Source organism: Crotalus tigris, unplaced genomic scaffold (assembly GCF_016545835.1).
Source record: "Crotalus tigris isolate CLP2741 ecotype Arizona unplaced genomic scaffold, ASM1654583v1 scf7180000017550.10884619, whole genome shotgun sequence".
NCBI lineage: Eukaryota > Metazoa > Chordata > Lepidosauria > Squamata > Viperidae > Crotalus > Crotalus tigris.
In genome coordinates, this window is record NW_024096468.1 from 5,804,397 (window position 1) to 5,828,788 (window position 24,392).

The 24,392-nt window shown below is 36.8% G+C and overlaps 1 protein-coding gene across 3 annotated transcripts in view; it reads left to right on the forward strand.

Annotated features, from left to right (window-relative positions):
- NLK (nemo like kinase) overlaps positions 1 to 24,392 on the forward strand; it is a 131,247-nt gene that overhangs the window by 69,892 nt on the left and 36,963 nt on the right. For all 3 annotated transcript variants that reach the window (XM_039341479.1, XM_039341489.1, XM_039341470.1), the window contains 2 exons: positions 6,535 to 6,664; positions 16,381 to 16,436. In XM_039341479.1, the coding sequence (XP_039197413.1) occupies positions 6,535 to 6,664; positions 16,381 to 16,436 (186 nt within the window). The remainder of the gene's footprint in view (positions 1 to 6,534; positions 6,665 to 16,380; positions 16,437 to 24,392) is intronic.

The following is a 24,392-nucleotide window of genomic DNA, read 5'->3' on the forward strand; positions in this document are numbered from 1 at the left end:
AAAGTGGCCTGCAGTACTGCACTCTAACTGCTGCGCCACCTCAGCTCTTCTTTGGGACATCTTGGGGTCTCTTTTGGTGAACTTGGAGGAGTCATGGAGAACGAGCATGGTACATAGATTGAATAACCACTATCTTCAAAAATGGGAGAAAGAAGAGGTCCAGGCTAATTACATTTAGCTTGATCTCAGTGCTGGGCATAACTCTGAACCATTATTAAGCAACCTGGGAATATTTAGAACAGGGGTCCCCAACCCTCAGTCCATGAACTGGCACCAGTTCGTGGCATACCAGAAACTGGGCCACCCAAACAAGCAAAGCCCCATCCACAGGATGCAGGCAGTACACAAAACCACGCTCCCTCCCATCCGTGGCAAAATCTCCCTCCACGAAACTGGTCCCTGGTGCCCAAGAGTTTGGGGCTGCTGATTTAGAAAATAATAACACTTACATGGCAGGAATCAGCATGGATTTATCAAGAATAAATTATGCAAAATTATCTTTTGGATAAAGCAACCAGTCTACTTAAATCTCTGATCTTTCTGTGCCTCCCTGCTAGCCATTTAAATGATAAACATTGCTCAGACAGAAACTTATTGTGGGAACTGCTGAGGGGGGGGGCGTTGTGTTTGGACACTACAATTTTGGTTATGAGTAGAAAGCCGAAGGAAGAAGACAATGAAACACAGGTAAGAGCTGCTGGAATATCGGGGAATTACTAAGTAGAAAAAAGGTAGTTGCAAACATTATGATTAAAAGAAAAACTGCCGTTAAAATAGCAAAGAATAGAAAATAAGCAGTTTGACAGAGGTGGAGGGAATAATCCAGCAAACACAACTACAAAAGAAATGTGCAGGAAGGAAAACAGATTGATATAGCTGAGACAGGGAAGAAAATTATTGTATACAAAGAAATATATTTAAACACTCTATGAATAAATAGGATAATAGGAAAAAATGTCTAGAAATTAAGAAATGGGAATAAGATGGACTGGAGTCTGATAAAATTAGGACAATACTTTTTTAAGAGCTAAGCTTAATTTTTGTAACTATTCCATAATTACAGAGATAAAGACTTACTCCTATACAGGTATGGGAATAAGTCTTTATCTTTATTCTATAAATAAATATTCTATAAATATTCCTGTTCAAGTAAAACAAACATGCTTGCTCTCCTGTTTCTGCATATACTACCCAGAAGTGAACCTATGACAATTCAAATAAGAGCAAACTGAATCATATTCACAATAAATGCAGGCTACACGTTTAAATAGGATCTGAATTGGATGCGAAGGCAATCTACTATGACATCCACAATGTCACTGATTGCCAGGGATGTTCTGCTAAACTGCTTGCTAGTTAGGTACCCCCTTCCTCCGCTCCCCTTGCATTCCCCTACCAAGGTTGTGTATAGGATCTGGATTTGGCAATGATTAACTAGGAAAGGGGATCTTTGAAGTCCTAGTGCATTATGCAGCTACTGTAAGAAAGGAAAATCTTTATGGAGGGATTTGAAAATAGAACTGCTAATATAATGCTAATAACAGAGACAGTAATAATAACATTATACAAATCTATGGGACAATTCTATCATTGTGTATAATTCTGGCCACATTTTAAAGTTCTATGCAATAGTGGCGAATATCTGTAGCTCGGGTGTAGGGTGGGGAGGGGAAAGGTTTGTTTTCCGAGCTTATGGGTTGGTTTCCGAACATTTCATTACCCGATTAGGTAACATCTTCAGCGGAGTTCAACATCCCCTAAACTCCTCTGAAGATGTTACCTAGCCTGGTAATGAAACATTCGGAAAGCAACCCACAAGCTCAAAGAACGAACCTTCACCCTTAAAGTACTATTTAATAGTGCTAGAAAAGATGCAAAATAGAGCAACCAAAATGTTAAGGGACCCGTGTCTCTGATGAAGAAAGGCTATGACAGTTGGGTCTTCATTGTTTTGACAATGATTAAGTGGGGACATGAAAGAGGGATATAAAAGGATGCATAGAGGGTAAAGAGAATATACAGTGAAATTTTTCCCTCTCATAATCTTTGAATTTTAGCTCACCCTTAATTCAAATTTAGTAAATAAATCAAGATTCCATTTTGTCAAATACTTTTTCACATTTGGGGTGACTTCTCAGTGTAAATAAATGTGGCACATATAATTTTCCTTTTTCCCTTTGTTTTCACTCTCAGTACAAACTCTGCTAGGAATGGGTTTAGACTCTTTGATCTCAGTCTATAAAATGCTAATTGAAGATATATAAATAGTCATGTAACCTGAACTTCCACAGGACATTTTGTTTGGTCAGATTTAGGAAACATCTGATAATGCAGCCAGTTGCCTACAAAAGCTCGTACCAGAGTAAACCAATTAGCATTTCAAGTATCATGTTGCTTTTTTGTCCCTTGGGCTCTGCACGAATTAACTTTTCATGGACATATGTACTAAGCAAAGTCAAAAATAATTGTCCTATTAATCCACATCCCCCCAAAAGCCTGTAACAAGGATCCTGGTACAATATGGTTTGCCTCATAGAGTAGATTTTAACTCTTTTAAAAACTGGTTTTGTTCAAATATGTTAGAATTATCTCTTTTAAAAATGAGGCATTGGAACCTACAGTCAAAACTAGCTGTTATCTTTACCAGCTGTAGCTCATTAGCTCATACAGATTGGGGGGGGGGGGAGAAAACAAGCTGAAGAGTTCAGCACAAGCCAGCCTTTTCATCAACAAAGGAAAGGAAAGCATTCCTGTGTAACAGTCTTCAGCACTTATCTCTGATTTCTGGTACTATTTGTGCTGAACTAAAGCAGCTGTTACCCCCAGTTAAGAGAGAACAAACTCAACATGCTGTGAAATTACCACAGTGCCATTCACTTTCATTAGGGTTGAATTGCTAGGAGCTAGCAAGGCTGGCCTTTGTATGAATAATTAAGTGAAATTTTGCTTTCTGAGTGGTGTTTAATAGACAGATTGCAGGCCAATATTTTGATGTATTTCATCCATAGGTTGAACCATATTTGTTTTTACTTTTATGCTTTTCCAAGCTCTAAAAAGACAAGATAGAACTTAAAAGGTAACTTTAAAAAAAATAAATGTTTAATGTTAAGCAATACTCAGTGACTGGCATATACTGAGTTATTCTAACAGACTTCACAGATAACGATAAGTTTATTTACACGAGGAAAAATTACTCCACGCTGAGAAGCTACATATATTCGTTCTTCAATGACTAAGTTATCATTTATGGTGGAATTTTTGAAGTTTTCAGAAACTAGTTACGTGGCACTATTACATTCTGTACAACAATTTAAATTAATGAAGAAATAGTTCTGATAGTTTCAGGGAGGCTGTTGCTCAGTTTTTAGAATAAAATAATCAAATGTTTATGTACCACAGTAGAGTTCACAGTCATACAGGTAGTCCTCAACTTATGACCACAATTGAGCCCCAAAATTCCATTGTTAAGCAAGACTGTTGTTAAATGAGTTTTGCCTCATTTTATGATCTTTCTTGCCACAGTCGCTAAGTGAATCACTGCAGTTGTTAGCTAGTCACACGGTTCTTAAGTGAATCTGGCTTCCCCACTGACTTTGCTTGTCAGAAGGTCACAAAAGGTGATCACATGACCCCAGGACACTGCAACAGTCATAAGTGTGAAAAATGGTCATAAGTCATTTTTTCAGTGCCATTGTAACTTTACCTGGTCACTAAATGAATGGATGTAAGCGAGAACTACCTATATTTTTGAAGTCATCCTGAGTACAACTTGTACATGAAGACTTTTAGTTAGGGAGTCTATATGTAAAGCAGTATGCTTACCTGTAAAAGCTTAACCTTATCCTTGTTTTGGAAATGATATTTTTGAAGTACTATTAATTTTTTTCCTTTTTGGTTCCTGTTAGAACATGCATTATGCATTAGGTCTGGGTTCAATCCTGGGAGGGATTCAGTTAAGGTAGGGTTAAGAACACCTTCTGTTTGAAAGTTGGAACAACTAATTGCTGGCAGCATAAATGGTACTGAAACCTGATATCCTTTGTCATCTCATGAAGGATTTTCACTCTACCTGGGTTTGGCAAAGAGGATAATTCTGCATTATGCAAAGAAAATCACCCTTGTGATTTAAAGAAATGGATTTTGCATATGAATTTTATCTTTTTTTAGAACATAGAATTTTTTTAAAAAAATATAATATTCTGGATGAATTAAGAATGTGGCATAGCTGTATAGTCTAGATTTAATGCTAAGCTTAACAATTGATAAGCTTAATTTTATATAGGGTCTTTCATATGCTATTATCTGTCGTTTTATCGTATAGATTTTTCTATTAGGGTTTTTTGTGTTCCGCTAATTTATGTATATAATTGGTTTTTTTCTTCACTGTATAATCATTATTTAATACAGACCTGTATTTTTATATTTTTTAATTATTTGTTTATTTTAAAACAAACAATATTTTTAAAAGTATTGAGACCTGGTAGAACAACAAATTTAGCTTTAGTATGAGGTAGTTTCTTATGTTCTAGTAAAGAAAGTCTGTTTCAATGTTCCATGGCTATTTTATATGGATCTTGGATAATCAGAGAGATATGTCTTATGTCATCAGATTAAACAGCAACATCTGTTATCATTTTCCAATGTTGACATTCTTAGATAGTAAAATTTAACAATTTTTATAGCAGAGGAGGCTGAGTATCAGGAAATACCATGATACATGAGATGTTCAATCAGAATAGAGCTGGAAGGGACCTTGGAGGTCTTCTAGTCCCAACACCCTGCTCAAGCAGGAGACCCTATACCAGGAGTAGTCAATCTTGGCTCTTTTATGACTCGTGGACTTTAACTCCCAGAATTCCTGAGCCAGCTAAGCTGGCTCAGGAATTCTGGGAGTTGAAGTCCACGAGTCATAAAAGAACCAAGGTTGACTACCCCTGCCCTATACTATTTCAGGTCAAGTGACCATCCAGTCTCTTCTGTGATGAAGTACCCACAACTTCCAATGGCAAGCTGTTCCACTAGTTAATTGTCCTCACTGTTAGGATGTTTTTCCTTAATTCCAGGTTTCTTTTCTCCTTGATTAGTTTCCATCCATTGTTTCTTGTCCTGCCTTCTGATGCTTTGGAAAATAAGTTGACCCCCTCATCTCATAAGAGCCGAGGTGGCGCAGCAGTTAGAGTGCAGTACTGCAGGCCACTTTAGCTGACTGTGTTCAGCAGGTCAGCGGTTCAAATCTCACCGGCTCAAGGTTGACTCAGCCTTCCATCCTTCCGGGGTAGGTAAAATGAGGACCCAGATTGTTGGGGGCAATGTAAATATATATATACATTGCTTACTGGTGTACACCACTTAGAGAGTGCTCGCACTTAAAGCGGTATATAAGTCTCATAAATAAATAAATAAATCTTTGTGGCAGCCTCTCAAATGCTGGAATACTGCTCTCATGTCCCCCCCAGGCCTTCTTTTCTCTAGACTAGCCAAACCCAAATCCTGCAGCCGTTCTTCATATGTGTCTTCCTATCCTGTTCCCCAGTAATCCAAAGCTATGAATAGATCAGTGGTTCTCAAACTTTTTAATGCCGCGACCCCCAACCAGTCGTAAGTCGAGGACTACTCAACCGGTCGTAAGTCGAGGACTACTCAACTGGTGCAGCACCGTTTGCAGATTGGGACTTTTGGCGGGCTCAGCAGGGCAGAGACAGCCTGGACAATTCCTATTGGCTTTTGAAAGCCAATAGAATCAGACTCTATTCAAGAGAGTCTATTCTATTGGCTTTCAAAAGCCAATAGAATAAAAGGGAGTAGCACAGCTAAGGAAAAGGGGGAAAAAATGGCGGACTGCGTTGTTTGGCAACCCCCGTGAAATGGTCGTTCGACCCCAAATGGGGTCCCAACCCACAGGTTGAGAACCACTGGTATAGATAGTCCAACCTACAACAAGTCGCTTAGTGACTACTACCACAGAACTCCCCAGGGCTACCTATGACCCATATTCGCAATTCTGTCCTCCCACAGTCAGGTGATCGCACTTTGGGCACTTGGAAACAGCCTGTATTTACTGCTGTTCGCAACATCCCAGAGGTCACATGACTGTAATTTACAACATTTTTTTTTTTTTTTGGCCAGAAACTGGTGTTTACTTCCCGTTTCCAGCAAAAAATATTCATTGAGGAAAATGGATTCACTGGGGAAGCATCCCAGGACCAATGCAGTATGTATCAGATACTGCCATTTATTAATGGGAGAAAAAAGAACATTGGACACTGTAGGCAAAGTGTTTTATTAACACATGATTGAGGGATCTGAGTATACAGAAATTATGTAGCTGAATAACATGTAGGTTAGTGATATATCCGAAGCACAATTGGAATTCTTTTAATGGAAGCAATAAAAAGCAGTGAGACTCATTTTCAGGAGTTTTGTCTGCCTCTTAATATATGGATTTATTTAGGAAATGCTTTCATCTGTCTTTTCTCTTTGTAAGGACGTAAGTTGCTTAAAATAAAATTTATATTTATTCTTATTTTCCTGTAGGTCAGTAACAGATCCACGAGATGGAAAGAGGGTTGCACTCAAAAAGATGCCCAACGTCTTCCAAAATCTGGTCTCTTGCAAAAGGGTCTTCCGTGAATTGAAGATGTTGTGTTTTTTTAAGCATGACAATGTGAGTGGTTCATATATTTTCATTATATTTTTTGGGCATTCTAACCAGAGGTTACTCTAAAATGTTATGAAATATTCGTAGGCATTAGAAAGACGGACAATTTCTGAATAAATTACATCTGTTATCAGTGGAAACAAAGCTTTTTTAGAACTATGGAGACATCTAAAATCTAAATCTAAAACTAGTTGAATCAGCTTTGTATGTTGCAATACACCCATTCCCTTAAGGTAAACAGCCAATTCCCCAAGGAAATGTATAGAAATGACACATTATATCTGAGCTGATTTCTTTTCTTTCTAGGACAGTAAAGAATCAATTGTGTGCTTGCATGTTGCCCTAAGGCTAAGCCATAACTTATTCTTTGGGCACTTATTCTTTGGGCGTGAAAGGAATGAACTGCAGTGAACCTCATGTGCTCTTCTTCCCTTCCTCTTCCCAAGCATCCCAAAAAATTTTGAAAGCTTTCATTTCTGCTTCAAATTAACCACAGTTTGTCATGTGTCTGGAGAGACTAAAAATATTAAGTGAAGTTAGTTTCAAACAAGCTTCAAGCTGAGACTATAGCTTGATTATAGATGTACGTGTGATTGGGTTTAATTTAATTCCTCTTTAAGAAAGGGTGGTCCTGCTGGCTCTTTAGAAGGTGGCAATGTGCCCCCTCCTCAAAGAGCCATCACTCAACTCCGCTAATCTCAACAGGTTTCATCCAAGTCTCCAACCTTCCCTTTTTAGGGAAGGGTTGTAGAGAAAATGGTCACATGGCAGCTTCAAAGGGCCTTGGATGAACTGAATTAGCTGGACCTTTTCAGTCTGGATTCAGGCCAAGATTTGGGACTGAAACAGCATTGTTCACATTCTTGGGTGATCTCTGTTGGGAATGGGATGGGGGTAGTGCATCTGTCCGTGCTCTTTTTGACCTCTCAGCAGCCCTCAATACCATTGATTCTTCAGGACCAGCTTCAGGAGTTGGGGATAGGAGGCACAATATTATGCTGGTTTTCTTCCTTCCTCTGGCATCAGTTCCAGTCAGTGCTGACAAAGAAGATAGAGATCCAGCCCATAGCCCCTAGTTTGTGGGCTACTAGAGGCTCAGTTCTCTCTTCCTTTTAATTTAACATCTACATATGGCCACTGAGTAAGATGATCTGAGAGTTTGGGATGAGGCATCATTAATATGCCGATGAAAAACCCAGCTTTACATTTCCACCCTGGGTTGCCTAAATGATACTGTGGATATCCTTGTGACCAGCCCTGGAGACCAGAGGTCTGAATCGGGCACAATGAGCTTAGGCTCAACCCAAGCAAGACTGATGACTTTGGCTGCTTGGGCCTTCCAATACTAAGATTTTTCTGCTTCTGTTCCTGGATGGGGAAGCACTGTCTCAGATGGGTCTGATGCAAAATCCGGGTGTCCTCTTGGATTCAGGTCTCCTGCTGGAAAAGCAGGTGGTAACCATGGCTAAGAGGCCCTTTGCGCACTTTCAGTTTGTGTGCCAGTTGCACCCATTTCTGAACTGAGAGGTTCTTCTCACTGTCACTCATGCCTTCATGACCTCTCTCTTGGACTACTGCTACATAGTCTACATGGGACTGGTCTTGAGGAGCATTCAGAAGCTTCAGCTGTATGGATTATAAATGGTGTTAGCTATTCATCACATGTGATACCAATGCTTGGGGGCTATATTGGTTGCCAGTCTGTTTTTGGGTGCAGTTCAAGCTGCTGAAGCTTTAAAGCACTTCATGGCTTGGGACTGGATTACTTGAAGGACCATCTTCTCCACGCTCTTTCTACATATCCAGCCTGGTCCAGCAGGATGGGCATGTTGTAGATCCCATCAGTCAAAGAATTTTGGCTGGTGGGGACCTGGAGGTGTGCCTTCTCTGCCATAACCCCACCTTCTGGGACATTCTCCCTCCAGAGATTAGGATGGACCCAATTTTGCTAATCTTTTGGGAGGCATTGAAGACCTGGCTATGTGCTTGGGCCTAGGATCCTGATTATGTGAAGGGCTCCATTTCCTGGTTATTTTGATACTGTTGGATTATAATATCGCTTGGCAGCCATTTGTATTTAATTTCTTTTTTGTATCATGTTTTAACTGTTTTAATTGTTTTTATGATTGTTCACTACCCAAAGTCACTGGTTTGAGATGAGAAACTATACAAATTGATTAAATAAATACACATAAATACTGAATTTGTTTTTGCTTAAACTAATTATAGTTAAGATACAATTCTGGATCAAGAGGCTTTGGCAGAATCAATTAATCAAACAAGACATCAGCCTTTATCTCCTAATACACCTCATGGCAGGTAGAGCAATAACGTGGCTATTCATAATGCCAGATTATAATTTAGTTTAATGACAAAACATAAATAGTGTTAAGGGAGGGTAAACAATGTAACTAAGAAAAGCTAAAAAAAGGGGGCTGATGTGATGTAATGAAGACATCCTTCAGGCATCTAAATCAGAGTAGGTTAAGAATCAAGCAGATTTCATCCCAAAGATGAAATTCAAGTTATTAATTCCAGAATTCCCCCAGCATAAAATTGTGGTATCTTATAACCTAATCCCTTCCCCTTTTTTCCCTTTTTGGCAAAATATTTGCAAGAACCTAAAAGTATGATCCTGTGCGAGTATTTCATTGGAAAGCTAGGATTAAGTCTTTTTGAGGTGAACAGTAAAGAGTTGATATACCTCTAGTACAGCTTTTCACATTGTGAGAACTGAGAAAGGAAGGCTAGTTCAGGTCTGACTTAAGCTATAAACTCAAAAGAGGCCTAAAGGAAGCTTTATCCTGCAGCTTTAGCATACATACTGACTAATTCCATTAATTAATTCCATTAATTTTATAAGGACTAAGAATGTATGTGAACTTTTCATTCTTATTAATGGCAATATTTTCTGCAACAAATCCAAGAAAGAAATAATTCCAAATACAATGTGTTGTAGTTTCTTTGTTTCTTTAAAGCTGATTCAGATTGTTGTTCACTGAAATTTGGAGCAGAATTAAGACAGTCATGCCATGTGTACTGTTTAAAAAACTGGCATAACTCATTTTCTTCATTGCTGTTAATTTATAGTCATATTTGGACTCCAGAAACCTGACGTACTGGTATGTTAATGGCTCTGGAGAATGTATAAACAACTGATGAAAACAACTTTGAATACTAACTATGCAAGCATTGTCATGAAGAATGAAAGAGATAGCTTAAATGTGTATTTGTATTCACAACCTCCCATCTCTGTCTTTGATTAGTGATGGTTTGAAATGATCAGATTCTAAACATTGCAGATGCATGTCAGTTTTGACGTTTGCCCGAGGATCATTCTTTGAAGTTGATCTCAGAGTAAAACCATAAAAAGAAAACAGGATTCTAAAGGTTATCTGGCCTTAACATTTAACAGAGTTATATTTTTTTTATTATAGTTCTAAAGTTATTACTATAAGCTTTGGCTTACTAAGGTTTCAAAATCAGTGTAATTGTATATTAAATGAACTCTGTTAGCAGCACAAACGTTTTTCTTATTTTTTTTTTAAATGAGGGCTATATATGGATTACACTTCTTTTCTCTTTTATGTAGAACTTGTTTGCATAAAAATCCAGTTATTTCTCTTTGTGACAACAGGACAATATAGATTAAATGCTAATGTAGCTACTACTCAGGCTTCCTAAAGAACATTTGACAATTCTGGAATCATGTTGTTTCCTCCTTTAACCAGCACTGTTATCACAGTATCATTTGTGATTTCTGCATCAATTTATCAGAACTGATAGAGAGGCAGGCAACATTCTAGATTACTCAAATCCTGTTCTTGAAAAATCAACAGACAAGTACACTTTATAAGTTATAAATTGGAGTGATGTAACTGCACTTATAGTGTTGCGTTGTAACCTTGTTCTGTGTCACCACTTTAGCATGGAACTCATTGGATGATTGTTCTCAATCCAACCTTTCTCATAAGAATATCGTAAAAGTTAATGTGACATGACACACGTATGTTACCCTAAACATATTAGAACATAGAACATAAAATAACAGTTGGAAGGGATCTTAGAGGTCATCTAGTCCAACCCCCTGCTCAAAAAGCTGTCCAGTATCTTCTTGAAAGCTCCTGTGATGGGGCACCTACAACTTTTGTAGGCAAACCATTCCACTGGTTGATTGTTCTCACTCTTAGGAAATTTCTCGTTAGTGCCAGGTTGCTTCTCTCTTTGATTACTTTCCATCCAGAGATGTTGAGACTCTAGAAAGAGTACAGAGAAGAGCAACAAAGATGATTAGGGGACTGGAAGCTAAAGCATATAAGGAACGGCTGCTGGAATTGGGTATGTCTATTTTAACAAAGAGAAGGACGAGGGGGGACATGATAGCAGTGTTCCAGTATCTCAGGGGCTGCCACAAAGTAGAGGGAGTCCAGCTATTCTCCAAAGCACTTGAAGGTAGGACAAGAAGCAACGGATGGAAATTAATCAAGGAAAAAAGCAACCTAGAACTAAGGAGAAACTTCCTGACAGAACAATTAACCAGTGGAACAACCTGCCTCCAGAAGCGGTGAATGCTCCAACACTGGAAGTTTTTAAGGAGAGACTGGATGGCCATTTGTCTGAAATGGTATAGGGTTTCCTGCCTGAGCAGGGGGTTGGACCAGATGACCTCCAAGGTCCCTTCCAACTTTTATTATTATTATTATTGTTGTTGTTGTTGTTGTTGTTGTTGTTGTTGTTATCTTGCCTTCAGTGCTTTAGAGAATAGCTTGCCTCCATCGTCTTTGTGGCAGCTTTTCAACTATTGGAACACTGTTATCATTTCATCATTTCCTAAACTGAGCATATCCAATTCCTGCAACCATTCTCCATATGTTTAAGGAACATATTAATTATATCAATAGTATATTCCTTTAATATTAATTAATCATCAATTAATATTAAATAATTTAATAATATTAAATACTTGAAGTAAACAATATTTAATATAAGTACTATTAAATAATGAATAATTAATTAATATTAATTATATTGATATTATATTCCTTTAACATATTAAAGGAAAGAGAATATAAAAGTCACAAATAACAACCCTAGTAAGAGTGAATAACATGGTGAATAGAAGAAGGCATTTGTTCCAGTCTTGGTTTATTTCCTGTACAAGTTTACAGAACTTGGCTTTTGTGGTTTTAACTTGGCAATGAATATATTTTTCTATTTTGTTAAATAAATGTTTTACATTACAATAGTTTCAAAGATGCTGGTTTCTTAAAAGAAACAAATATAGTTCCTTCTAGTCAAATTCTGTTCAGCACTCAATTATCTTTCAATCTCTGTACTTGTCTGCTGATTTTTCAAGAATAGGATTTGAGAAATCTGAAATGTTGCCTGCCTCTCTATCAGTTCTGATAAGTTCACGCAGAAATTTAAAAAACAAGCAGACTGAGAAACATGATAGGATCATGATGCTTGTATCATGTGCATTTTTGGCAAATAAAAAAATCACTATGTTCTTCTAAACTAGGAATATTAAGGGTTTTTATAAGAAAGGCTAAGATAATTCAATAATATGTTATATAGCTATTTTGTGATAAAAATCACAAAGTATCCTAATATCGTTTTAAGAAACCAACTATGATATATTCTAAATAAGGAAAAAACTTTCTTTATAAAATATAACTAAAATATAGTTAGTGATTTTACTCAGTTGGATTTTGACAAGGTTACTGAATATTTAAATGCAATACTTACAGTTCTGGGTTGGCCCATTTTAGAATAAGAAGAGATATTGGGAAAGTACTTAAAAGTTTCATTTGTGAATGATTGTCAAGTGGCTAACCTTAAATAGCAAGAGCAGGAGCACATAAAATTATATACTGCCCCATAGTGCTTTACAGAATTCTCTGGTGAGTTTATAGAGTCAGCATCTTGCCCCCAACAATCTGGGTCCTCATTTTACCAACCTTGGAAGGATGGAGAATGAGTCAACCTTGAGCTGGTCACGATCAAACTCCAGGCTGTGGGCAGAGTTAGCCTGCAATATTGTATTCTAATCACTGTGCCACCCTGGAATAAGTAGTTCTATCCAACACGCCACTCCTGAAATAAAATATTAATAAAATATTAATACAGGTGACCCTATTGTAATTGAACCTGGCAATTGTCCCAAAGGTGCTTTTTCAGGAGGCAACTAGACTTTCTTGTTTTTCTTTGAAGACGTTTCACTTCTCATCCAAGAAGCTTCTTCAGCTCTGATTGGATGATGGGAAATGGAAGGATTTATGTTCCTTGCATTGCAGACAGCTGGTCGTTTGCACTCTTTCAGAGTCGTTCAGGCCATTTGGAGGTTTACCTGTGTCCTCAGGGTCACCTGAGTAGTGCAAATGTGTGTAGAGCCTTCTTGGCTGCAAGATGTTTTCTGCCCCGTGTGCCTACATTGTTGAAGACAGGTGCAGGCTGTTGGGGATGAGTCTGTGTTGTCTGCATCTCAAACTGAAGCGCAAACGGTTCCTGTAGTCAGCAATGTTTTCTGGAAACCCATTCATACTCCTTCATCATTTGAAGGGTATTCATCCCAAAGTGCATACAGTGAGGGGAAAAAATATTTGATCCCTTGCTGATTTTGTACGTTTGTCCAGTGACAAAGAAATGATCAGGCTATAATTTTAATGGTAGGTTTATTTTAACAGTGAGAGACAGAATAACAGCAAAAAAATCCAGAAAAATGCAGTTCAAAAAAGTTATAAATTGATTTGCATTTTAAGGAGTGAAATAAGTATTTGACCCCTTCGCAAAACATGACTTAGTACTTGGTGGCAAAACCCTTGTTGGCAATCACAGAAACCAGACATTTCTTGTAGTTGGCCACCAGGTTTGCACACAGCTCAGGAGGGATTTTGTCCCACTCTTCTTTGTAGATCCTCTCCAAGTCATTAAGGTTTCAAGACTGACGTTTAGCAGCTTGAACCTTCAGCTCCCTCCACAGATTTTCTATGGGATTAAGGTCTGCAGACTGGCTAAGCCAGTCCAGGACCTTAATGTGCTTTTTCTTCAGCCACTCCTTTGTTGCCTTGCTATGTGTTTTCGGTCATTATCATGCCTGAATAGACATCCACGACCCATTTTCAATGCCCTGGCTGAGGGAAGGAGGTTCTCACCCAAGATTTGACAGTACATGGCCCTGTCCATCGTCCCTTTGATGTGGTGAAGTTGTCCTATCCCCTTTGCCTCCTGAAAAATCACCTTTGGTGACCTGGATGGCTGAGAATGTCCATGAACCTGGCAATTACCATTGTAAGTCGTGGCAGTCATAAAACAGGTCACTACATGATTGGGCCCAATTTTACCACCAATATATGTATGTATGTATGTATGTATGTAAGAGGGAAAACACCCCAGAATTCATTATTCCTACTTTACTGTATTGTTATGCGTTCTCTCATTTTCTCTCCTTTCTTTAGGAATTTCATCCAGACCTCATGCCAGGGTTTATTTCATTTCTTTTTAAAATTAATCAGTCATGTGGTGGTCGTCACTTTCATGATAACAGTCACCTAACACAGCCACTGCAAGTATGAAATCTATGCTGTTTTCTGGCACTATCAATAAGAAAGCCTACCGTAAATAGACACAGTTTGCAGAGATAGCAACACTGTCAAAACCAACTATAAACTCCAGCTGGTGGAAAACCAGGTAGTTACAGGTGAAGCAACCCAATAAAGCAGATTATACAAATTGAAATATAAAAGCTGCAGTGATTAAAGAACTAAGACACAATGTCTTGAGAAATTAAACATATGTACTGCAGACACTGGAATCAAAACACATTTCTGCCAAATCAAAAAAAAAAAGTTTTTCTTTGTTGCATATGCTTTCCTTGTAAGGATTTCCTCCACTTTGCAGTGAGAGGTTAAGCCAGAACAACTGTTCTTGTTATTTATTACTTTGTAATAAGAGGGATATTTTAATGTATATTTTGGAAGGAGTGCTGAAAAGGCAATCTGGTAGTCTACATATGTTTCAGACTACTGTTTCCTTAACTGTTCTTCCAGCTTGTAACTCAACAGAAAACTCCTTCTGTGAATTCCCTAGCAAAAAATGATTAGAGTAGGTTACAATCAGTCAGTCTGAATCTCCTGATTAGGAAATGTCTTATTCCTTCTACCAAGCCCAGCCATAAGAAAAAAAAAGATTTTGGATCTTTCTGCCCCAAATCTAGAAATAGTTAATTTAAAAAAAGGTATGCCAATGCCGAAACACAACATTTCTTTTTAAAGTAATGATGTCAGATCTCAAAATTCAGCAAGTTATTATTAGGGAACAGGAATGCCTAAAAAACAAGGGTAAGCACCAATTGTGAATTCAGAATTCCAAATATAATCAAGAATTCCAAATATAATCAGTTCAAAAGCCCATCTGAATTAGTTACTTATTATTTACTTGAATACAGCAATATTCAGAGATTATTATGAGACAGACAGTTGGAATGACATCATAGTTAGCCCCTCTTTTTGAGCACTATCCTCCGTTTACTGAATAAGGAGGACAATTGAAAGCTTGCTGTTCCAGATGTGTTAACCAATCAAGCAAAATGTTCCATCTCTCATATACTGTACATAGTCTAACCAGCAATCATAGATTTCTTTAGCAGCTGACTCTTATCTTATCATGATTGCCTAATAACAAATTTTAATTAATTTTCACTAGTGCTATAATATAAAAAGAATGTGAAGCAGTTGAAATTCAAAAAAATTCAGAAATTAATTCCCCCTTTTCAAATTTTTCAATACGGAGTGGATGTATCTAATGTTTTATGTGGCACTCTCATATCATACCAGAAGTAAAAAAAATTGTCCCAGTATACTATTGTCCATGCTACCATGTAGGGATGCAAAATATCGGATTGCAAAATATCATTGATCAGACTGTCAATTCTGGAGCTTATTTTGTTATAAGATATAAATATTAATGCCAGCTGTGTTTCCTAGTGTGTCTCTGAGACCAATTCAAAAGGGTGGTTCTAATTTTTAAAGCTTTAAATCATTTTATTTCAGATTACTTTAAGGACCATTATTACTTGTAACTTATATTTTTTCAACACAGAGATGTTTAATTTGTTATCATGGGTAGTTAAATGAATAAATAAATTAGGACAGCCAATAAATTTTATGAATGAATGAATGAATGAATGAATGAACGAACGAACAAATAAATAAACAAACAAACAAACAAACAAACAAATAAATGTGGAATTTTGCCTGAATTGTTCTGAGGGTTTATCTGAAAATTAACTAATTATGTTTTTACTTTGCTTCAGCAGTCTTTGCTCTTGTGCATTCAACTGAGCATTTCATTTGAAAAAGTTTAATTATTTATTATATTAGATAATATATTTGATAATTCATGATAACACATTTAATATCTTATAATAAAATAATGTATTAGATGCTATAATAAATAACTAAATAAACGTAGCCAGTTGTATGATGATGATTATTTTTTTGGAATCTAAACATTGACCTTATTAAATCCTTGAATCTGCTATGATAAAAAATCAGCATTGCTCTTTCCATTGGTGAGTTTCTGTCTCAGGTTTCCAAAGTTTATATCACCCTTCCCACCATCAAAGATGTAGTTGAAAACAGAAGATATTTATCCTTTGTTCCTTCTTTTCCTTCTGTAAAATGAGGCTTTAGTAATAAATCAGCTTCCATCTTATTTCCTAGGTACTCTCCGCTCTCGACATACTCCAGCCACCACACATCGACTACTTTGAAGAAATGTATCCTAAATGTTAAATAAATAATTTCATTAAGGTAGGTGTAATTAATTCTAGTTTGTAAAATTACCTGCAGATTTTGGACTTTTCGTCTTGATCCTTAGCATCTGGAAAGGTGATATGGAGGCCAGCTATTATAGACCATCTAGAAAAATATTGTTATAAGAATCGGCTGCTGAAAGAAGGAATTGGAGGGCATGTATAGAAATTTGTGATTATTATTACAAGAATTGAATATGTCAACGAGCTTCAAGATTTTCTCCCAGATTTATCTTTGGAAAATGACTGCAAATTAATGCCTTCCAATGTGCAAATGCTCATATAGTAATTTGGTGTATACGCATAGATGGTGGAGAGGATTGTTACAGGCATGTCTTGAAATGCCTTCCAATGTGCAAATGCTCATATAGTAATTTGGTGTATACGCATAGATGGTGGAGAGGATTGTTACAGGCATGTCTTGAAATGTACATTCAGGTTATTTGTAAGTTTCTTTCAATGCCAGAATATAGCATTTATTTTTTATTAAATAACACAGAGTATGAAGCTGCTACAGCCCTAACCCTGGACTTTTGTCCAATGAAAATTTTGAAGGACCCTTAAAAAAATCCTGTAAAATATATAAAAAAACTGGAATGTTTTTAAGATTAGGATTCAGTTTTCCTTTATATAATACTAAATTCTGAAATATATTCCCAGGTATTCTTATGTATTCCCATCCTCATTGCAGAAAGATCCCGTGCCCTTGCTTCCTTGTAAATTGCTGCTCTCTTGCTTAGGATAACCTTTGATCTAGATTAGAGATCTGAGAAACGAACATTCTGCACCTGCCCTTTGCTTATATAAAACAAAAACAGTTATCCTATAGTTTAAATCTCATTGCACTCAGATAAATACAGGTAAAATTCTGCAGGAAGGCAAGGACAATTATGAGGGCTGTGAGGATTGTCCCTCAAAAGTCATAAACATGTCAGAGCAGTTTGAATGTCCTTTTAGTTCAGTGCTGCATTTTATGTTAAAGCATAAGAAATGTATTGTATATATTTCTATATATAACAATTTTATACAGGTAATCCTCAATTTACAACAGTTCATTTAGTGATCTGTTACAAAAGTTACAAAAAAGTGACTTATGACCATGTTTCACACTTACATTTGTTGCAACATCCCTATCTTCACATGATCAAAATTCGCACACTTGGCAACTGGCTCACATTTATGACAGTTGCAGTGTCCTGGAGTCATGTGGTCACCTTTTGCGACCTTCTGACAAGCAAAGTCAGTAGGGAAGAGTGGTTCACTTAATTTATCAACTGCAGTGATTCACTTAAGAACTATGGCAAGAAAGATTGTAAAATGGGGCAAAGTTCACTTAACTGTCTCGCTTAGCAACAAAAATTTTGGGATCGTGGTTGTAAATCGAGGACTATCTATAACATTGTTCATATTGTATAAACAATATGAAATTACTTCCTCATGCCCATAGCTTCTGCATTTCCAGAAATGTTATTTCTCTCCTCTCAATCAATTTACAGCTTTGATCTAGAAATGTGGGTATACAGATTAGCTTTAGGGATTTCACTAGTAACTCGTTTCAGTTCTTCAGAATGCTTCTGCTTTAGATTATGGCCAGGATTATATCAATTCAGTTGGGTTCTAAACTTTCAAGAAAGGGTTTCCCCTTTTGTGGCTTTTCCCAATTTATACTCCTTTCCACTTTTGAGTTGAGAGGATTGCGGAAAAACAGAGGCTCCATTGCCAGAATTATGTCAAAATATTGATCTGATTTATTTTTCATAAATATTCTCACCAGCATGGTGTAATAACTGAGTTACTGGACCTGGACCAAGGAGACCTATATCCATCCTCAGCCATGGAAGCCCCCATTATGTTTTAGTACCTTGTATCTCAAGGATATTAGAAAAAATGGAGGACAAAATATTAGGTAAACTGTATTGTGCTTTTGGAAAAAAATATGTAAGTCAACCAGGTACAAATGAAATAATAGCAGTAGCAATAGCACTTAGATTTATATACCCCACTTCATAGTACTTTACAGTCCTCCCTAAGTGGTTTACAGAATCAGCATATTGCCCCGAACAATCTGGGTCCTCATTTTACCGACCTTGGAAGGATGGGAAGGCTGAGTCAATCTTGAGCCGGTTAGGATCAAACTCCTGGCAGAGGGCAGAGTCAGCCTGCAAATCTGCATTCTAATCACTGCACCACCACGGCTCATAATAAATATTAATTCTTTTTAAACTGGCCACAAGTAATTCGCAATCAGCCATTGTTTGCTAAATTGCAACTATTTGATTCTTAAGTCTTAAAATTGAAGTTTTAAAGAGCTGTTGGCATAATATAAATATTATATAACATAAAAGTTATGGATATCTAGTGTTGAAGACTCTGCACTTTGATTCAGTCTTTACTTCCTCTAGTTAAAGTGTGTCTAAGAATATAGTCATATAGCAGGCATGCAATTAATGAATTATCAGGTGTTATCATTATACTTAAATAACCTTTTCTTTGTTCGTGTTCATTCAAAAGGTTTTAATGCAGAAATGAGTAATACTAATTCTTTAGCTTTTCTTCTTTTTTAAAAACCCTAGCATCTCAGTAAATCTGAACTGGCTATTATTTCTTTTTATGCGTTTCAGATCTAGGGGTACACCACCCAGCCAAGGACAGTGATTTAAATAAAATTTCTTTGTTCCTCTTAGGAAGTTTTATCAGCTTAAAAATCTAAATGACAACAGCCATCTTATATTCATCCAGTTAATCTTTTGCTATATTTAGAGCTAATTTAAAATGTTAAAATAGATATTGCTTAAAAAATGTTGGAAAGTCTTATTTCAGAAAAAACTAAGAGTAGACAAAAGAAATTTTAATGTGTGCTCCTTTCTTTTTTTCAGAAATACTTTGCTAAGATTCATTTTATAGCAAAACAAAAGTTTTTAGAAAAATTTGAACACTTAAGAACACTCAGTGACAAAATGCCTCATAGCTAAATTGAAAAGATGTGTTTGGAGACCTTTATACTGTAATGGCTAAATACATTGCTATTTGTGCTCTCTGGATTTCTAGATTCTGGAGGGAAATTTTAAAAGACAGATGAGAAAAAGAAAGAGATTTATTCTCATTTTAATCTGAACTTTATTTACTTTTAAAGCAGTATGAACTCTGCAATCTCACTTCTATTTATGTAATACATATCTGCACTGGAAAAGAGGTATGCAAAAAATAGATCAGGAAAATAATGCTCAAAAGGAAAAATGCTTTCTAAAAACAAAAGGGACATACACATAGAAATATTTAGAGAAAGGTACAAAAAATACAGTCCAAGATTTATATGAAGTATAAAAAACGGGATTAGAAGCAAAGAAATGAAAGGAACCAAAGTTAAGAGTGATTTTCCCCCCTCTGATGTACTGAATGTACTGCATAAGCATAGTTTGTTTTAACATGTGAAAGTGTATTTTTTTTATTGGAAAAAAGCAACTTCTGTATTGTTAGACATTTGGAGACCTCTGATCCCTCTGAAGGAAATTGTACAAATGGGTGGTACAATAGCTCTGCAGTTAAAACACTGAGCTTGTCAGCTAGAGCATTGTGCAGCGGGGTGAACTCCCCACTTCGCCTAACTCCTGCCCACCTAGCAGTTCGAAAGTATGCAAATGCGAATAGATAAATAGGTCCCACTTCAATGGAGAGGCAACAGCACTCCACAGCGTCATGCTAGGCACCTGATCGTGCAAATGTGTCTTCAGACAGCCTGGTTCATGGCCTCGAAACGGAGATAAGCACCACTATCCCTTGTAGCCAGCAATGACGAGCAGAGTAAAATCCACTTTCCTTTCCTTTTGTTTATTGCCCTTTCCGCACTGAAGTATTTACTCCCACGACTAAATATGATGTCCATATGTATAGTTTAATTAAAATGTAGCAGTCCACAGAGCCTGAAAACCTCTAGTACATACAATTACTGAGCTATTTTGATCTCTATCACTGTAATGTAGCATCCCGTAATCCTATCTTGTCCAAAGAATGGTAGAAATGTCATACTGAAAGAAAAAAACAAAGGCAGAGGCTGGAATTTCCTATTAAAAGGAGTTTGCAATGTCTTGTTTGTTGGATCCAATTGCTTTTTTATGCTGATACCTTTCTCATAATTGTTGATTTGCTTCTCAGGCGCTTTATAAAATTGTGTACAAGCTCCACAAAATGGCTATTCCCACTTAAAATAAATTTCTACCTAAGACAAACAAATAAAGCTGATGTTGTCACAAACATTTACCTGTATTGTACTGTATAAGTATTTTTTTTAATGAAAGGAAAGAGGCAGCCAGATGAAAATAATTTCATAGAGATACTGGCATATTTATGACTTTTTGCTATTGATATCATTGAACTAAACTGACAGACAGAAAAAGTCAGTGCCATTGATGTAAAACTGTCCCCCCCCCATTATTAACATGTATTAATCATTTGAGTTTGAATCTTTGCAAACACAAATTTCGTGACCATAATTGAGACTAATAACGTGGTCATTAAGTGAAGTGATAGCTACGTGAAACTGGCTGTGCTTATTATTTTACTTTAGTTTTCCTTTGCATTACAGACCTGCAAAGGTCATAAAGCTTAGGGTTGGTCACAGAGTTATTTTTTATCACCACTGTAACTACAAACAGTCACTAAATGTGGCAGTTGCTAAATGGGGACTTGCAAAGGTGCTAGGAGAGATGCTAGGCACGGGGGCTTTCTAATAAATGCAGCAATGGGGAAGCAAGGAGACAGAAAGTACTGATACAGGCAGTTGAAGTAGTACATTTGCATGAGGCTCGAGAAGGTGTCAGGAAAATGTGGCTGGAGAAACAGCAAGTACAAGTGTAGATGGGAGAGACAACATGAGTGGAGTAGGAATTGTATGCATGTACATGACAGCTTACTGGAGGCTAAAGAGGAGTTGTAAGCTTAGTCCTTTAGTACGTAATCAGAAGGAGACAGTTTAACAGAGACTAGGTCAAGAATATGTCACAGATTTATTGTAAGGAAATTCTCTGAAAGGTAGAAGTTGAGCTCAGTTGTTCTGTTGGTAGCTAGCATAGTAACTGAGGTACTGTTGTAGTACACTGTTAGTCTATTTTGCCTCCCTATCTGATTTTAGGTAGAAGGTGGTGAACAGGTAGAGCTTGACTTCCAGGAGATTGAACAAGGTTTTTACAGCACCTGGAGCCCAGTGATCTGGAACCAATATTTATTCCAAAAAGTAAATGGTTGTTGCAAATTTAAATTAATGCATAAATGTATATAGAAGAGATGTAGATAGGAAAATGCATCTAAAAGTTTAGCTTGCCATATCTGATCAAGACTGGAAAATGATGCCATTACAGTATTTTTTAAAATGTAATCACTAAAGTGACTATACAGCAAGATACAAATGGAGATGAATAAACATGCTTGAAAAATTAGCGTAGCTGAAATAACATTCATTGCCTGGTTAGAAAGTTAATCTTAATCAGTCAACCTTACAGCTTCTGAAAAAAAAAAGGGAAGCTGTAATATGAAAAATATGGTTTACATAAAATAGCCAGGTTTCACAACTGTGCTATATGTACAGTTATTAATGTCTGAACTACATTTATTGTGATACGTTTTTGGTTTTGAAACTTTTATGCAAAGCTTTGAATTAAAGCACAACTCCTATTATGTTACCTTTTTTACACATTTCTCCTGTCTCAGGAAACCCCTTAATTCCACTGCAAAGGCTCTAGCACAGTGTTTCTCAACCTTGACAATTTTAAGGCATGTGGACTTCAATTCCCAGAATTCCACAGCCAGCATTGCTAGCTGTGGAATTCTGGGAGTTGAAGTCCACATGCCTTAAAATTGTTAAGGTTGAGAAACACTGCGGTCTAGCAAATTTATCTTCCATGGTTGCGGAAGCTAGTTCTGTATTTTATTTTCATTTCTTTTATTGCTCTTGACTTAATCCATTTCTACAATCATCATCTATTTATTTTAGATTTCTGTACTACCTTTTTTCCAGGAACTCAAGGTCTTCTCTGTTTTCTTCCCTAGAATAGAATAGAATGGAATGGAATAGGAATAGGAATAGGATTCTTTATTGGCCAAGCAAGGAATGTTCCTGCTCAATGATCAAGGTAGAGAAAGAGCCCATCCAAAGTTAAGCAGTGAATGTTTGTGACTAAAGTACTGAAGACTGGGCCTTCAACTTGGTTACCTAGTCCCAAACCTTAAACTCTGCATCACAATCTCCAATCCCCAGATTTGGAGTTCAATCATTTTCTTCTTTTACATTTAAGAGGACGTGGCAAGGTCCCCAAGTAGCTAATTGAGGTCCTAATAAAACCTAAGTTTTATTTCATTTTGTTTACATATTCATCAAACTAAACTTAAATACATTTTATATGATTACTCTTTAGTTGTATGTATGTTCCCCTGTTGTCATTCAGAAACAACAATTTGATAGCAACTTTTAGAAATTTCTAAGGGCCACTCGCAAGGCTTTCAGGGGCCGAATATCGCTATGGCTTCGGACTATTTTGATTTAAGTTGGAGATTTGTAACCTCTTAAATTGAAACCAGTTTACACCTAATGCTGTTTTTATTGTCTGTATTCTTACACTTGGGGAAAAAAAGTTGGGGATAAACTTTACTCATATACTTGTGAGTTAATTTAGAATCAACTCAGAAGTGAGAATCAACTCAGAAGTGGGTGTCATTCTAATTCCGTGTGTGTCTATGGAGAGGTGTGTTAAATAATTAAAAGTAGCAATATTAATAGTACTGTGACATACTCCCACAAAGTGTTAAGACTATGTGATGTTTCAGTACAGCCTCTAACCTACTGTTGAAAAACTGGTATGATCCTTGGCCTAGCACAAGTTGTGCACCTGTTACAGAACTCACTTAAACATCTGAACTGTTCTTTGGGAAAATGCTACGATATGAAGTGATATTTTGTGCTTTGATAATTCTGTTTTAAAAACAGAAATCAAATGGATGACACGTGTTCTAATGATGAGCAGAGATATTGTTCCTCTGAGAATTCCATCTAGTTTGTCTGATTCCTCAGTCAAGCAACATCAATATTCTTAAAATTGCCTGAATCATATCATTTCTGAGTTTCACATAAATAGCACACAGTTCAGCACTGATATAGTTAAGCCTAGTAATAGCCTAATCACCAGGATAATACCATAATCCTCAGCTTTTTGCCTAGTGAGCAGTGCATTTACGCTCTGATGTTTATGCAAGTTGTTTGTGCTCATATGGCCTTTCTGAAATTATTTCTGTTTTTTAAAGACTGGAATGTTAGGGAATTGAGCTGGACAGCACAAGCTCAAGTAAGTAATCAAAGGTCCAAGCCCAAGTAGTAATTCTTATGTAGTGTGTACTTCTAAGTGCAGAACACGCAAAGGAGTAAAATATAACACCACTGAAACCAGCACCAGCAATAAAACAACATATAGGTAGTCCTCGACTTACGACCGCAACTGGGACCAGAAATTTTGTTGCTAAGCAAGACAATTGTTAAGTAATGAGGTTGTAAAGTGTGATGTCTCGTGACCGCACTGTTTGACAACAGCACTTCTAGTTGCTATTATTAATGAATCCCACGCAATTATTATGCAGGACATCATTTGGTTGCTATTGGGGATCTTGTACGAGTTTCCCCACTGACTGCTTGTCAAAAGCCAGAAGCAAACATTGCAAATGGCGATCACATGACCGTGGAAACATTGCGACAGCCCACCTTTGAGGACCAGTCTTACAGTAAATTTCACTCAGAGTATGTTCAAATAATCGCTGAACAAGTAGTAATTAAGCATGGGCCACTTACACAAATTTGAACAAAAGTGCAACAAACCACAACTGAAGGACTTCGTAATGCCAGGGTTGGCTAAAAAAACATACAGAGGAATCTTTTATCTT